This window comes from Antedon mediterranea, chromosome 11 (genome assembly GCF_964355755.1).
Source record: "Antedon mediterranea chromosome 11, ecAntMedi1.1, whole genome shotgun sequence".
Classification (NCBI taxonomy): domain Eukaryota; kingdom Metazoa; phylum Echinodermata; class Crinoidea; order Comatulida; family Antedonidae; genus Antedon; species Antedon mediterranea.
This window is the reverse complement of record NC_092680.1, coordinates 9,068,287-9,085,004: the sequence shown is the minus strand read 5'-3', so window position 1 is coordinate 9,085,004 and position 16,718 is coordinate 9,068,287. Positions and strand designations below refer to the sequence as shown.

The 16,718-nt window shown below is 33.6% G+C and overlaps 1 protein-coding gene across 3 annotated transcripts; it reads right to left on the bottom strand.

Moving 5' to 3' along the window:
- Positions 1–316: 316 nt before the first annotated feature.
- LOC140062292 (aquaporin-9-like) lies at positions 317–15,164 on the bottom strand. 3 transcript variants are annotated; one of them, XM_072108450.1, is made up of 9 exons: positions 15,006–15,125; positions 10,980–11,132; positions 10,599–10,704; positions 9,760–9,897; positions 9,478–9,572; positions 7,104–7,327; positions 5,885–6,000; positions 5,563–5,616; positions 317–3,915 (listed from the first exon to the last, which is right to left on the bottom strand). In XM_072108450.1, the coding sequence occupies exons 2-9, from the start codon at positions 10,980–10,982 to the stop codon at positions 3,827–3,829; spliced, it is 825 nt and encodes a 274-aa protein (XP_071964551.1). In that variant the 5' UTR covers positions 10,983–11,132; positions 15,006–15,125; the 3' UTR covers positions 317–3,826. The 3 variants fall into 3 exon arrangements, with proteins under 3 accessions (XP_071964551.1, XP_071964549.1, XP_071964550.1); XM_072108448.1 differs by lacking the exon at positions 10,980–11,132 and having other exon boundaries at positions 15,006–15,164; XM_072108449.1 differs by lacking the exon at positions 10,980–11,132 and having other exon boundaries at positions 1,138–3,906; positions 15,006–15,164.
- Positions 15,165–16,718: the final 1,554 nt, after the last annotated feature.

Below are 16,718 nucleotides of genomic sequence, written 5' to 3'. Positions count from 1 at the left end.
AGGATATTCATCGTCGGTGTTATCTGGGAAAATGTATGTATTACGTAAACAAATTGGAAAGCTATGAGAACCATTTAATCAAACGTAGGAATGCTGACAGCACATGGGCACCTCTGGTGGGGTTTGATATTAGTCTTAAGGTATGTGAAATAATTCAGTTTTAAATAGTCCTTAATAATGAATAATAATAGATTGTCAGGAATTTGTATGATTTATTTCTTTTTTATTTTTAAATGCGCCTTGAGCACTCTGGAGTGGTATGTGCGCTATAAAAATCTTATTATTATTATTATTATTATTATAGATGCGATGATTGTTTCATCAATGGACAAACACATTCACTCATATTATTATATAGAGTATAACAGATTTATTACCTAGTCTTTTTTCCAATATATTCTTCCATTCTCGTTTAAAATTAATATTTAAAAAGTTTAATTTGTCAATGTAGTATACACTTGTCTTGTTTTCCTTGGTGTTTTTTGTTCTACAATTGTTTATATTGCCAAATTTAATACTTAAACACGTTTACACCTCAGAAATATGGAATTACGTTACAACGAGAAAGAATTCGTTCAGAAGAGCCACATAGTAACGGTTAGTTTTGTAAACCTCTAAACTCAAGTTAGAGTTAGCATTGAATAATAGTGGATTAGGAATTGATATTCTTAGTTTAAAATGAAAGTGGTTGTCCTAATGAAGATGAAGACAAGTATGTGATGACGATGATGATTGTTGAAAGATAATAATTACCATAATAGTAATAACGATGTCGTAACGGTTACTAGTAGGATGACACTATCAAAGACATCGATAATTCCAATAACGTTTGATCAGTAATAAAATGTACTAACAGTAATCAAAATTGTATATTTACAGATTTAGGTCTAAGCCTACTGTCCGAAAACTTAATTCTGGAACTAACTGACAAATTAGGGGTTGAATGGACTCGTCTCGGTATTCATCTTGGATTATCTAACGCACAAATTCAACGATTGAAACTCGATTACAGCCATACAAGAGAACGTAGTTTTGAGATGTTGATGCAATGGTGTCATTCAACACACGGAGACTTGAAAAAGATTCAACAATTGTCATGCGCACTGATTAAAGAAGGTAGATGCGATTTATCGCAGTGGTTGTTAACAAAGACCGGGATGAACTACAGACCACGAGCTACATCAAAATGAACATATAAGCTGGATTTAAGAATACACAGGACAGGAAGTTGAACTCCCTCATGTAACTTCCAAAATAAAGACAGAACTTAGCCATTCCTGTACAAATTATTAATGTGAATGTGCAAGGTTTTGACTCGATTAATAATTCATGATATTTGCTTTACTTACTTACTTAAAGAGAAAAAAACAAGCCAAAGGCAAGTAGGTATTCGACTGCTTACATTTGACAGTGTCTGTTCTACCATTGCCTACATTTAAAAGCATCAAATGCTTAAACTACAAAATCACAATGTACAATTACACACCAAACATTTAAAATGTTGTAAAAATATATACATTAGATAATGGGCATGTATAAATCACAATAAATGAATATAACCTGTTTGGAATACAGTAATATTAATTTGTTGTTATATAAATCAAACACTAACATTAAAATTGACAGGACTGATTAAACATATGCAAATTAAATGAATCTCTGTACACATGAATTTTACTCCAATGAAAGAGGTGAACCAATTTGATTTGTCTGTTGTACTTCTTCTATGATCTGCATTATACTACTTAAATGTACTATTAAAAATACAAGAATAATTTGTAAGCACACACAATTGGACACTAAGCATTTAAAAACAAATATTTTTATCGCAACCAATTTGTCGACATTCATAATAAATATTAATATACAACTTCATTTAACTTCATTAATCCTTTTTAAAATATTTACTTTTAAAAACTAAGTTTTGCCATTTTTACAACTCATATTATTATGGTCTACAATACGTTCTCTTACAGTATCTATATAAATAATTGTTAAAACAGTATGAGTTAGAAGTAATAAAGAAAGTAAAATCGATCGAATATCTATAAAATGGTTTGCATATTTTCATTTTTTCATTTCTTTATTCGACAACAAGCGGTCCAGGGGTTGCGACAGCAACAGAGCGCCATAACACATTTGTGTCCGCAATCCCTGTAACATACAACTTAATACAAGTTAAAAATGAATATAAAATATACAGAATATATAAAAAATTTAATTAATTTGTATTACTGTGTTACACAATTTAAAATACACCTATACAATTAAAATAAATTTAGCGTTGATCAAGCAGATATTTTTTTCAATTTCGACAGGAAATTTTTCAAAGGAAGAGTAACTGCTTGATCTTTGATTATGGAGGGTAGTGATGACCATATAACAGGAAAATTGTTGATAGACGAATATTTTAAAGTATCGGTACGTGCAAAAGGGTGGACAAATGTGAGTAATTCAGGATGGCGTTGATTGATATGGATATTATTATTTACAGTACTACAACAAGTTACATTATAAAAACAACGAAATATAAAGGAAATTAAAATCATTAAAAGTCTATCACGTAAGGATAACCAACCCAAAGTTATTAAACGTTCGTCGTATGATATAGGTCCGCAGTGGGGTCCCAGAATACGTCTAGAGGCCCGTCGCTGAACCTGTTCGAGGCGTTTTATGTGTCCTCCATTTCTGGGGCCCCACACCGGCAAACCATACTCTAGAATAGGTAGCACCAAAGTTTTGTACAGACACGAAATTGCGTCTGGAGAACAATTTCCGGCTACAGAAAAATAAAGCCTAACATTCGATTAGCTTTAGATATTAGATTATTGATTTGAACATTCCAATTCAGTTTAGAATCGATATGTACTCCTAAATGTTTATGGCTATCAACCACCGCAATTGTCTCACCATTAAGAAAGTACAACGGCTTAACAAAGTTACGCTTTCTGGTGATATGCATTAATTTAGTTTTGTTGACATTGAATTTCATTTGATTCTTATCAGCCCAATTAGATAAAATATTTATATCATTTTGCAAATTAACAATATCGTTGGCATTTTGTCTGTGTCTATATAGTATTATATCATCTGCAAAAAGAAAACATTCAGAAGAAACATTATGATTAACATCGTTCACAAACATATTGAATAAAATTGGACCAAGACAACTGCCCTGAGGTATACCCGATGTGACTGGAAGTACGGAAGAAGTAGCCCCCCTGAAACAAACTTTCTGATTCCTGTCAGTCAAGTATGAAGATATCCATTTCCAGATATTACCTTGAATATTAAAATTTACAGCAATTTTTGTTAATAAGATGTCGAAGGGCATTTTATCAAATGCTTTGCTCATGTCTAAAAACAGAGTATCAATAATTGCTGGCTAATAATTTGTTTTAAACTAATGTATTTAATTCCTTATACAGTAATGATATAAAATTGTTTAGAAATTCATCTTCAATTTCATATTTCAATTTTAGTATTTTTAGATATAAAAATAAAATTATAAAAGGAAAATTTGATGAATTTCTAATTTGGAATGTAAAAACAATAAATAAAATACAAATCAAAAGTATAAAAAATAAATATCGGTAGTCATTTAAATTTGCAGTAGAAGTATCTTTACGGTATTAGCACTCGTCAGTCAAATTGTTACAAAATAATCATATTGATTCAATTCTTTTAACCTCTAATATGGAGCTTCTCTGATGATCTATGACCTACACTGGTTGTCACCTGGACCATAGAGATCTGTATGCCTGGACCCATATCATTTGGTAAAACTGTGGCAACAAAAAATCATTGAGGAAATGCACACAGTGAATTAGTTCCTACTGTTAGCCACTTTTCTTGACCGTACAAAATCAACATCTTGTTTCACTTCATCATAACGATAGGTGTTGTCTGAAATGTCTGAAATATAACAATTGCCATGTTATTTAAAAATAATTCTTATACTCCAAAACAAATTATGAGATTATGAGTTGTATCAGACAACATTTTCAAAAGAAAACAATAAGTAAAACAAAGCTCAACCAAGCATATAGAAAATAGTAATAATTTATTGAAATTAAACCTTTACATCAACAAGTTTACAATCAAGCAAATGGTTGACTGTGCTGATTAGAATGCTGTAGTCTATTCATAAAACCACTAGGATAAGGCTTTTTAAAAACAAAGCCAGGAGGTGGTGTGATGCTTACCTTAGTGAAATAAGGAGGCAAAGAGTATTTACTCGTAGAGGCTGCCTCCTCTCATAGTGTTTATGTGTGAGTCATATGTTCGTTTGAAAGTGTTAAGTGTTGGGCTTGAAACAATGTGAAAGGGTAATGAGTTCCATGTGTAAATCAAAGAAAGAGGCTCTACTAAATGTATTAAACCGAGGTTTACACAACTTAAAAGGATGACCTCGTGTAAAATGGCCAGAAGAATTTTGGAAAGTCAAAAAGTCGGAAAAACAAACATTGTCAAGACCATGAACAATCTTATAAGTTTCAATCATGTCACCTCTACTACGTCTATCTTCGAGTGACGATAGACCAAACCTAGAAAGCAGTTCCTGTGCAGAAAGATTTTGGAGTTCTGACACTAACTTAGTTGAATGATTTTGAACCTTCTCAAGTTTAATAATGCTCTTCTTTAATTACGGTGACCATGATGAACAGAAAACTCCAAAATAGGACGAACTAAAGTTTTGTATAAGGCAAGAAACATTTTGGAATCCATAAAGGTAAAGGCGTGTCGAATAGTACCTATCATTGAATTTGCGGCAATCTTACCAACATGAACCGTAGACTTAAGTCAGAGGTAACAGTAATACCTAAATCTTTTTGCTCTTTAGAGGTAGTTAACAATGAGCCACCTAATGAATAACAATGTTGAGGATTTCATAGTCCAACATGCAAAGTTGTGCATTTCTTTTCATTGAAGTGCAACAACCATTTATGACTCTAAACCTGTAACTTCTCAAGATCATCTTGAAGAATAACACTGTCATGTGGGGTACATATTTGTCTGTAAATTTTGCCGCTTGATCTAAGATCATCTAATAGATAATTCACAAACACCAGAAATAAAATAGGACCAAGGACGGAGCCCTGGGGCACACCACTAACAACTGGAAGCCATGAAGAAAAAGATCCTTTGACTGAGACACATTGACGTCTATGACTAAGAAAATTTGAAATCCATTGGAGAATACAAGTTTGGGACATAAGTCGCATATGTGGTACAGTGTCAAAAGCCTTTCTGCAATCAAGATAGATAATATCTATTGGGTCACTATCGTCCTTAGCATTGTGTAAATCTTGGAAAAATTCTAAAAGTTGGGTAAGATAGGATCGACGGGACCGAAAACGTGTTGGTGTTTGCTCAGTAAATTATTAGATTTAGGATGGTGCATAATAGATTTTTTTATAAACTTCTCAAGGAGTTTACACACAACAGAAGTAAGGCTTATAGGACAGTAGTTAGATGGTTCAACACGGGAACCTACTTTAAGAATAGGTGTAATATGAGCATCTTTCCAATTATTTGGATTAAACTTTATTATACCCTTACCGTCACTAATTGCACCATCATCAGTAACATCAGTATCCTCTGCTTTAACATAATCTGAATAACAGAAACACAAAATTAAACCAGGAACTAAACATTATTTTCAAAATTTAAAAAAAAATAGTTAGAAGTAGATACTATTACAGGAACCAGAACACTGTTATGCTAATTACATTAAAGTAGGGCCTACAGTACTTATGTTAGTAATATTATTGAATTACTGTATTAAACATAGAATTATTGTTTTACATTGTAGACCCTGCTTCTTTAAAAATAATTGTAAAACAAAACTATCAAACGATAAAAGGCAACAGTAATAGCTTACCATATGGTTTATGGTGCAATTCAATGAATATTACGTAAATAAATGCACCAATGATTGTTCCTATTACAGGTCCAAATATTTCTATTTTCCACCCACCAGCTGTTTGGTTATAAGGCCTACAAAACAAAACATAATTTTAGTGTATATTATATATACAAAATATATGTTAAATATATATATATATATTACATAGCCTATGTAAATACATGAACGTGATTGGTTGAAACTGCATCACATGACTACCGCTGCGAGGATCGTATATATTCTTGAGTACGATGATATTGACTGAGTAATTTTCGCGTAATTATCGTGTCCCTGTCAATAACACATAAAATTCAGCAAATTCTCAAGTACGATGATATTGTAATTTTTGTCTGGCAACAATCGCATTTGGCTATGCATACATAGCGCCCTCATTTGTTATTAGTCCTCCCTAGATGTGATGAAAGACTGTTTGTGATTGATTAATACTCATGGTAGTAAACCAGTTATGCTGTGAACATCTGGTGATTCGGCTCCTCGAAGAAGACGAAGAAGAATTATTCGGCCTAGGCTGACTGATTATAATATGATTATTGTTAATGTAGGCTTATTGATGGAAATTCTTCTGTTAATTTCAACAACCTAGATCTAGGTGAATATTTTATTGCCAAGGAATTATTAATTAGTAATTATTATCTGTATATTATTCTTCGCAAGGTAAGGTGAATGCAACTAGGAGACAGGCTTATTACAAAGGAGGCCTAGCTACACCCGACCCAGCAGTAGATATTCAACTTGTTGTTAACAGATATCGCCTTTTATATTGGTAAAATATAAGATTTGACAACCCCTTGGGAATAAAATTTTGTTCAAGGGAATATATTTCTCTAATAGCGCTTCGCGCTTCGGGAAATTAATTCCATCGAATAAAATATCATTCCCTAGGGGATGTCAAATCTTATATTTAACCTCTAAGCAGGCAATATCTGTATAATAAAATATATGTTAAATCAATTTCATTTTTTGAAGAAAAAAAGTAAATAAAATAAATACATCACATCAAATCACTAACTACAATAATAGGTAGTTTTTAGATTTTTGCGACGACAGACAACCTAACTTGGTCATGTCAATTCAATGCGTGTATAATGCAGACTGACGACAATCACTTGACATGACCTAGCCTTTTCTCAAGTCGTTGGTTATCGTAAATAAAAGGCTTCCTTATAATACTCACGCCCAGGGAGTCTCGCAGCTTTTGCAAAAAAAACTCAAGATAATTCGTGGAGATATATCTTGTGCAAGGTTTAAAAAACAGTACGTTTTGCGATTGGTTGTCAGTCCAATGGAGAAAAGGATTGTACCAATCATGAATGGTTGCAAATACTTTGGGGCATTAATACCACGTTCATCGATGATTGACATCACTCCTATCATTAGCAAGGCAGACTTTGTAAAAAACTAGAAAATATGAAAAAAAAAAGATTTGTGTTTACACTGAAATGTATATCTAGGTTATGTAAATTGTTGGTTGGTCATTCAAGATTAAGATTTAATTTATAACACAAATGCTAAAATTATTATTAGCATTATTCTAAAAAAAACATTTGATTTAGTTCTGTTAGCTCTTGCACACATTTTGGTTTGCAATGCTTGGCAATAAATACATGAGATATAATGATGTATGTATGTATTGCCATACATACAGTACATTATTATACAAATAATGAATGTTTATGAGTGTAATGGTACAAATAATGGCATGAGATGAATGATGAAAGGTTATATATCAACGAGGCGAATTCACCAAATGCCATTATACTGTATTTGTACCATTACACGAATATAAAACATTCATTATTTGTTTTATATAACATCTAAATATATTCCTGTCATTTGAATCAAATAAAAGGTAGCCCTAGCCAAGGCCTACATTTGATTCACATTGATTAAAACAGTAACATTTGTTTTTACTCGGGGTACCCGAGTCTAGTACTTACTCATTTTCTCCTTCTCTTCCTCCATCTGGACACTATTGAGTAAAAAGTGCGATTTTTAAAGTACTACTCCTCCCTTATTCGTTATATTATTGAGCTGGGATTTGGCATGAACATACTACAGGGACATGTCCTCAAAGCTATAGAGCCGGATTTTTAATTTTTTGTTAATTAATTTGTTTAATTAAGAAGCCACAATGTGTGACACACACCACAGCGTTATGTAGTTATATGGTTATATGCGGATTCTTGGCGTAGTGGTTATCACGTTTACTTAACACGCAGAAGGTACCTGGTTCGAGCCCGGACGAAACCTTTTTTTTTTTAATTTATGGTGAAAAGTACTGTATACGCAATATGATAATTATACAGAGTATATCTTATTTTTATTATTTTTTAAAATACTTATTTTGTGTAATCGGTAATTATCACTTTTACACATGTTTATTTTGCTTTGTGCTTATTACCATTTATTTGTAATTTAAATGGATTAAAAAAATTTCTGTAACCCACATTTTTAATGTAAGAGGTTTCGTAGTGTAGTGGTTGTCAAGTCTGCTTAACACGCAGAAGGTCCCGTTTCGAGCCCTGGCGAAACCTATTTTCTTTACTTTCTAACTGTATACGTCTGTATACAGCTTCTTTCGCTGTACCCCGAGTATTGCACATTCGTGCTTGTTTAATATTATATTAAATATTATATTTATATGGATTTTATAATACAGTGTTAATTATATCAACAAACGACCAAACAATCCTAGGCCTAGCAAGGCTAAAAAGCCTAATAGTACTAACAGGCTTAGGCCTACTAGCTAGGCTGAAAGGCAGCAAATACCTAATACGAAACTTCGACAGGCAACTGGAATTCATCTAGGATAATTGTATTTTTTCCAACGATTCCACGTCTTGTAGAGATGTTCTCATTAATTAATCAAAATCCTAAAAACGATCTAAAGCAAATTTAAATGAATTTTTGATCTAAATTAGTAGATATATATATCTCTCCAAAAATGTACTTCCATCGCGAAACCAGTCATAACATTTAAAATAGGTGGCGCTGTTGTATTTCAAAAGCAATGTTAAAAAAAAATATTTAGCAAACGCTAAGAGATTTTCATTTTCGTACACGAAAAAAAAGTACTATTAAACGATCATTTAATAGTGCATACTATTGCACGCCAAATGACAGGAATTTATTAAGGTGTTATATAATATTACATATTATATATACAGTTACAAATAGTTCACACACCTTTTAGAACACTATGTCATGAATCATTATGTATGCTAGTATGCCTGTCATTCAGAAAACTATAGGGGTTAGTACTGTATGTAAATTATAAGTTGCTACCTGTATATGGTGAAATAGTAGTAAACCGCATGTCATTACTACAATGACATCCACCAGCATGACACAATGCACCACACAGTTCACAAATTGGTAATGCATAACATATTTACAATATTTTTACACACATTTTCCAGTAAGTTGCCATGTTTGATCCTTGCATTGCTGCGTATTGAAAGCAGGGCCAGGACCAAAACGTGTACAAATGTGAATATGGCTACTACTGCAAGAATGCAAAAAGCAAGACAGAAAAAAAAATATCATACTGCTAATATGCTAGGAACTTCATTCTCTGATTTGCCGACAATCCTTTCATAAATTAATGTAAAAAAACCTGTTTCTTTCGCAACTGGTACATTATCTGAAGTATAAAATCATAAAAATCAATTAATGTATAATATTTAACCAAGAATTCACTTACTTACTTAAAAAGATCAACATTTTATACACAGCAGATGCTTGGAACCTTAATAATTAACTTGTTGTTGCTATAACTGTTTATTGTTAAGAACCTTTTTGTTTAACGTTACAGAGATAAAATACATTACCATAACTGATGGCATTCATCAGTATTGCACCACAAATTGCACCAAAGAACTGAGCCAATACGGCTGCAGCTAGCTCCTTTGTGTCTATTTTACCAAGTATCCAGCCCACCAATGCTATAGAAGGATTTAAGAAGCCACCTGTCAAGTAAAATATACGTCCTTATTTTAAAATTAGGGACTTTACGAAACAGGATGGTTAGGAGAAGAAGACAAATATCCTGTGTTCGCTAGAGCGTAAAATCATAAACAGTGACTCGGCATAGCCTGTTAATGCACCGGTAGAATCTCTCTCCCTCCTCTGTCTCGGGGCGCGCCCTTCTGAATTGCTTGACTCTGGTGATACAGCATAAGCCTTCTAGCTAGAGGCCTCGCATTTAAACGCCGCGCAAAATGTATTGCTTTTAGGACAGCCATTTTAACCGAATAACAATTTTAATTCGTCAAACAATTAAATTAGAAGTTCAAATATTATTATTATTTTGAAAATTCCACTTCTAAGTGTAATTTGAACTGTATATTTAAGGTAATATGTACATTTTTTTCTAGTAGAACGGGAAAATGGTAATTATATAGCCCTTAAAAAGTTAAGACGACAGAATTTCATGCTTAGCTCTTCCCACTGCATAAATTATCCATGAGCGCCATCCTGTAGCCTCCCGTCCTGTAAAGTCCCTAATGTTTACCATCACCTTTTATCGTCCCAATTTAACTAAATATGTACTAGCTGACAAAACCAGTAGTACATGAACCTCTTTAAAAGTGTTTAATAGGAGTTCCCAGAATAGGGATTGACAGCAGCATTAATAATAACACTAATAAAAAAAAAAACTAAAGCTTACCATTTTCAAAACACAGACATAAACCAAGTGTGTACCCCAGAGCTATTTGGAGGTTAATGGTTGTATAACTGCTTTCTGAATAGTTAATTTGATTGCATCCAATTAGCTGAAATAAATGTAATAAGTTTTCAAAATACAATAATAAAATATATACTCGTAATCATAACAAATTAAGGTTGACAATAAAAGGAAACAATGTCTTTAGGGCTAGATAGTGGCCTTGCTACATAGCCGAATTTAAAACTAAAATCTTTAGATTACAGTAGGTATTGAAAGGGTTTATATTATTTTATAATTTAATCAATATATATACAACTTTAATTAATTTTTAAGTAATTTTTTAATATAGTGTATAAATAAATTTAAAATGTTATACAGTACCATTTCTAATGTAAAGTGCTATAAACAATTTTGCAATGGGGCGACTTTGCGTTGGGACGACTTTGCGATGGGGCGACTGCGTCGGGGCGACTGTGTCTGGGCAACTTTGCGATGGGGCGACTTTGTATGATGGGCCAACGTAGCCTACGGTCCCTATAAAATTTCACATTTAAATAATTATGTATATCTATCTGTACTGCCTATGCCGAATAATATACGCCGTGGTTAGGATTCCGGCACCGGAACTCAACTGCCCACCGTTAGGGAATCCGACACGCTATTGCGCATGTCCAGAGCTCTGGGAAGTGAATTATAGCTTGCACTAATAACAAAGAATATATATCACAAGAATGAGTATTCCGCGATTTTCCCTGTAACAGTAATATTGTCCATGTGGTAGGGCGCCGCCATAAGTGTGGATGTATCTGGGATGTATACAACTTTTTGTGACGGTTTCAATAATCAAAGGCTAGACCACCGGTAGTATTTTCATGATAAAAAATGTTATCAACTACATGCCAACATCATGTTAAATACTATTTGGATATTTAATTGTTCGTTTTATGCAATTTATTTAGTAAAAACTGCCGTATAAACAGTTTGCTTTATCAACCGGGCGCTACGATAGCGTGACCGGGCCTGTTGGTGTTTACGCGTTTTCACGAAGGATTGTTTAATAATATTCCTATATTTAACTTGTTTCTGGTAAAACAAATAAATGTTAATAACATTTAACATTTTGTCCTATTAATAACATGTATTTTATACTTAATTTTATACTTAATTTACCGGGCGTAGAGTAGTACACGGCAATGGTAAAGAATAGGCCGTGCTGAGTAACGATTCATTGATTTTTGGTGTTGCTGTGTTAGGCCTTTTTTGTGAATTAACTTAGCATGTTAGTAAATAATTTTCTGTAAAAGTGAATGTACACTAGTTTGTTAATACAGTAAATATGTATTATAAAATAGTTTACAATTGCAAAAACTATTATCATAATTCTATTTAATGTGACATGTATAATATCTATTAAATCAAGTCTTATTTAGTATGTATACATCCGCCCTTATGAGGGCGGGCATCACTCACTGGCGCTCTCTGTTACAAATTTCTCATGCAAAAATCGCGGAATACTCATTCTTGTGATATATATTCTTTGCTAATAATAGTGCCACACCACGGAGAGTCGGAGTGTTATAGGGATTTACTGTAGCCTAGATAGTCGTTGCGCGAGCGAGAGAGCGATGGATGAAACTTGGCCTATGCCATACATGAATTAATAATTAAAATATGACTACGCCACGCGTTAAAATAATTATAATGATATTAATAAGTATCAGTATCTATCTAAGAATCGTAATGCTGTTTTTAGCGTTGTGACCCTGACTTCCCGAACAGTTTTTTCACATCCACGCGGTGGCTGCCGTCAACAAATCAACTTGTGATTGCATGTTGTATATGTACAGTATAATGCGTTATGAAAAATCAAAAAACTAGTCATGTAATTAGTTATCCGCACTTGGCGGATAACTCCTTGTTATTGTATGGGATCAATATTTTTTTCTGTATTATTCTTCTTTCTTTCTCGCTATTTTTGTGTAGAGCGTTTCTCTAAAATGTGTAAACATAACATTTTATAACTTTGACAACATGTGGGCATTTACGTGAAGTTGTGCACCTCCTATTTTTAAATTACGTCAGAGTTGCGCAACGTGACTTACGCGCGATTTTATGATTTTTTATGATTGATCATAGATTAAAAACTAAAAGTGATTTTTAATTGACACTTTGTGAAAGTTTAATTTATATCATGCGCTAACTTTCTGTTTGAAAAAAATTGCGTGTTTTACACAAAGTTACGCGCGCACGCGCATTTAAAATTTCAAAATGCGCAAAAATAATTTCTAATCAACTTTCTACGCGTTTCATGTCATTTTAAGCATGTACAAAATTACCGCGCGCGCGAAAAATATTACGCGCACGGTGCGCATAGAGCATGAAAATCATGTTTTTTTCTCTTGAATTGTGATTTTCCAGCCTTTCCTAGTCATTTTCAAAAAGATTGACATCATTTCAAATTAAAATTACGTCATACGAACACGTTGATTTAGCCCATTTGCACGCGTTTTAGTTGAAAAAGTTACAAAATGTTGTCAAAATTATGCCTATTTTGAATGTTTTATAGCTTCTCAGGATCAACGATTACCCCTAATTTTTTTAACTTAATATGTAAGCAGATATGTTGTAGATATGAATTCATGCAGAATTTTTACCTCACGGATGTTGTGACGTCATCATATGGCCACACGAATGTAAAATATAGAATTTTTTTGTCTTTCGTTATTGCTCATCACATTCAATGGAGCGCATCACGCTTATACGTATTTCTTTTTCTCCGAGATTTTAATATTGTCTAGGTCAATCAACTATCTTTATATAATTCATAATGATATGAATTTTATATATGAATGAAGCAACCACTTTTTAATTACAAAATAAATACTATAGGCCCACTGGTCACGTAGTCTAACTGGTAGCCCTAGCCTAGATTAGTGGATCCCATATTAGAAGGCATCTAGGCTAGTTCACCGTGTGGCGCAGCTATGAAATAATCCATCGCTGTTGATAAGTATAGAGTCGCCGATTACCTCGCTCTGGGCATGCGCAATAGCGTGTCGGAATCCCTGCTGGGCAGTTGAGTTCCGGTGCCGGAATCCTAACCACGGCGAATAATATAATATTAATTATCTTTCTTAAGTTAAACTAGGCTATATTATATGTTTACAAATTTGTTTGGATCAGGTACCGTTTTCGGCCACCTCAACCTATTTGTCTTGTTATGTAACCTACACTACAGTACAGTACAAACTAAAAGGAACAATCCTAAATACAAATGTTATGCGCGATTTGAACGATTTGCGCAATTTGAAATTGCGCAAAAAAATCCTTGCGCAATTTGAAATTGCGCAAAGAATTCTTGCGCAATTTAAAATTGCGCAAGGATTTTTTTGCGCAATTTCAAATTGCGCAATCAACTTGCGCAATTTCAAATTGCGCAAGAAAATCTTTGCGCAATTTTAAATTGCGCTGCACAATTTGTAAATTGCGCAAGATAGTTCTTGCGCAATATGACACCTTTGCGCAATTTGAAAACGAACTGTAAATTTTCCCATACATGGCTAGGCTAGGCCTAGGCAGAGGAGTTTAAAATTTAGTATTTTATTATATAAATAAGACCATTTCAATGAAGATAATGTTTAATACTCACTTTTTAAGTTTTTAATATTAGTTTAAGCTAGGCCATGTAACCTAGTCAGTATCAGTAGTCCAGACCCTAGCTAGGCTAGAGTAGTATAGCCGGCCGCCCGCGCCGCGCCCGCCTGGTGGAACACCACCGCTTCGTTTTCCTTCGTCGGTTCTTCGACGGTATGCTAACTTATAACAATATTTGCACTACTAAAATAAGGAAATGCGATATTTATGTTTAATTTTGAATCATTCTTAGAAATTACTATAAAAATATGGGTGTGCATGATTTCACAATCTGTCGAAAAACCTTGCGCAATTTGCAGATTACTTGCGCAATTTAATACGTTGCTTGCGCAATTTGAAACACATGTTTCAATTCAAATTGCGCAAGGATTTTTTTTGCGCAATTTCAAATTGCGCAAATCGTTCAAATCGCGCATAACACAAATAACAAGAGGTTATCCGCCAAGTGCGGATAACCAACTAGCAAGCATGTACTTTTTATAAGGCATGTTATTAATAGGTTTTTTGAAGGCACACATCTTTCTCCTACTCCAACAAGACTTGTAAAATAAAAAATAAAAACAATAATAAATATTCATCAACCAAAGTAAAAATGGAGCGACTTTGTGAGTACGCGTACTACTAATACTAGTTTGGGATTGGCTAGCTAGGCTCTCTAGGCCTAGCCTAGGCTAGGCCTAGGCCTAGCCTAGCCCTAGGTAGGCTATGTTTATATATGGATGGTTGTTTGTTGAATAATCAGTCACCACTTACAACAAACATCAACATTCCAACAGACTCTGACAAAAATATCTTAACTGACAGATTTCGCGAACAACTGAAACGTTTTGGATTCAAGTAAGTTTCATACCAAAGCCCCATGATCACTAACGGTTTACAGCCGAAACGGCCGCCGACGACTGAAACGGCCGCCAAGCGCCAATTGAAACACAATTGAATGTATGAAACGCCGCGTGTGCCGTTTGTCATACAACGTGCAATCAAAACGACGTGTGGTTTAATACAATTGTTTTACTTTTTTTCAGATTTAAATGACTTTAGACGTATGTAACTTAATAAATATTAACAGATAGATGTTTCTAATTATTTATGTATTATTATGTTTATCGTATATAGGCCTACTATAATAATGAATATTGTGTAAACATAGTTGGGGTTTTTAAAATGTATACAGTAGAAGTGTAAAAAATGTTGGCGGCACACACTATTAATTTATGTTTATTTTTTACCCATTACCCACATCTATGGCCAAAAAAATATAGGATTTTTGCCTCTTTGGTCATATCTCATCACATTTATTTTCTCCCAGATAGTTTAGGCAAAAAATTTGGAAAAAAAATGAGTTAGGGGGAGTGGAATGTTAGAGGCTGTCAACATAGATATCCTAATTAAACCCTTCTGATCACTCTAAGCCCTGTTGACATTTTGAAAAATGGCCGTCAATTTTATATAAAATGTGCATGAAATCAGATCTAAATAAGGTAGATACACAATCTTGGTGTCTAAACACATGCACTTCACACACGGAATCCATTAGGCCTTGTTGATCAGTTTTTGCCGCGTATTAAACTGGCGGCCATTTTTCAAAATGGCCGCTAATTTTATATAAGATGTGCATGTAAAATCGGATCTAAATATGTTATATGCACGATCTTGGTGTCTAAACACATGCACTTCACACACGGAATCCATTATGCCCTGTTGACACTTAGTTTTTGCCTAGTATTGAAATGGCGGCCATTTTTCAAAATGGCCGCTAATTGAATATAAAATGTGCATAAAATCGGATCTAAATAGCTTTTTTGGACAAGTAGTTCTCGATAAAATGCAGTTTCAGTTTACTTGTTACTTTAAGACTGCTCGCTGGTTTTTTAAAATTCTCTCCCATCTTTTAACACCAGCAGGTCTGAAAATAATACTAAAAAGTGATTCAAAATTGGGGCCGTGGTTCGGATTGCCTCCAAAATGTAATGGAGTGGAACTTGACCACATATCTATCTAACCCTAATTTTGGTAAAGATCTTGCAATAACTTTTGAGTAATCCTGCTAACAAACAGACAAACAAATGAAAGCACTCAGAAACTAAGTGAAGTACTTGGCAATATCCACTGATAGGGAGCATGTTGAATGATACATGTCTGAAGTACATGTGTTTTTAGACAGTACACCAAGATCGTGCATATACCATATTTAGATCCGATTTTATGCACATTTTATATAAAATTAGCGGCCATTTTAAAAAATGCCTCGTATTGAACTCCCGTTTTCTGGAAGCTGTTGAATTGTAGATACAAATTCATGCAAACATTTATGTATCGGGTGTTGTGACGTCATCATATGGCAAGTTGAATTTAAAAAGTCGTATTTCATCTTTTGCGTCATAGTTCATCACATTTAAAAGAGCGTGCATCTACACATTCTTATTCTACGTGTCCAAATTTCTTCAACATGTTAATAATATGTTG

Excerpts from the sequence above, each read along its gene's own strand:
- LOC140062292 (XM_072108448.1), bottom strand. The coding sequence starts at position 15,113 with ATGGGGCTTTGGTATGAAACTTACTTGAATCCAAAACGTTTCAGTTGT. Across the intron at positions 5,617-5,884 it reads ATTGCACCATAAACCATATG|ATTATGTTAAAGCAGAGGAT; the intron begins GTAAGCTATTAC and ends TCTGTTATTCAG. Across the intron at positions 3,916-5,562 it reads TGATGGTGCAATTAGTGACG|ACATTTCAGACAACACCTAT; the intron begins GTAAGGGTATAA and ends GTTATATTTCAG.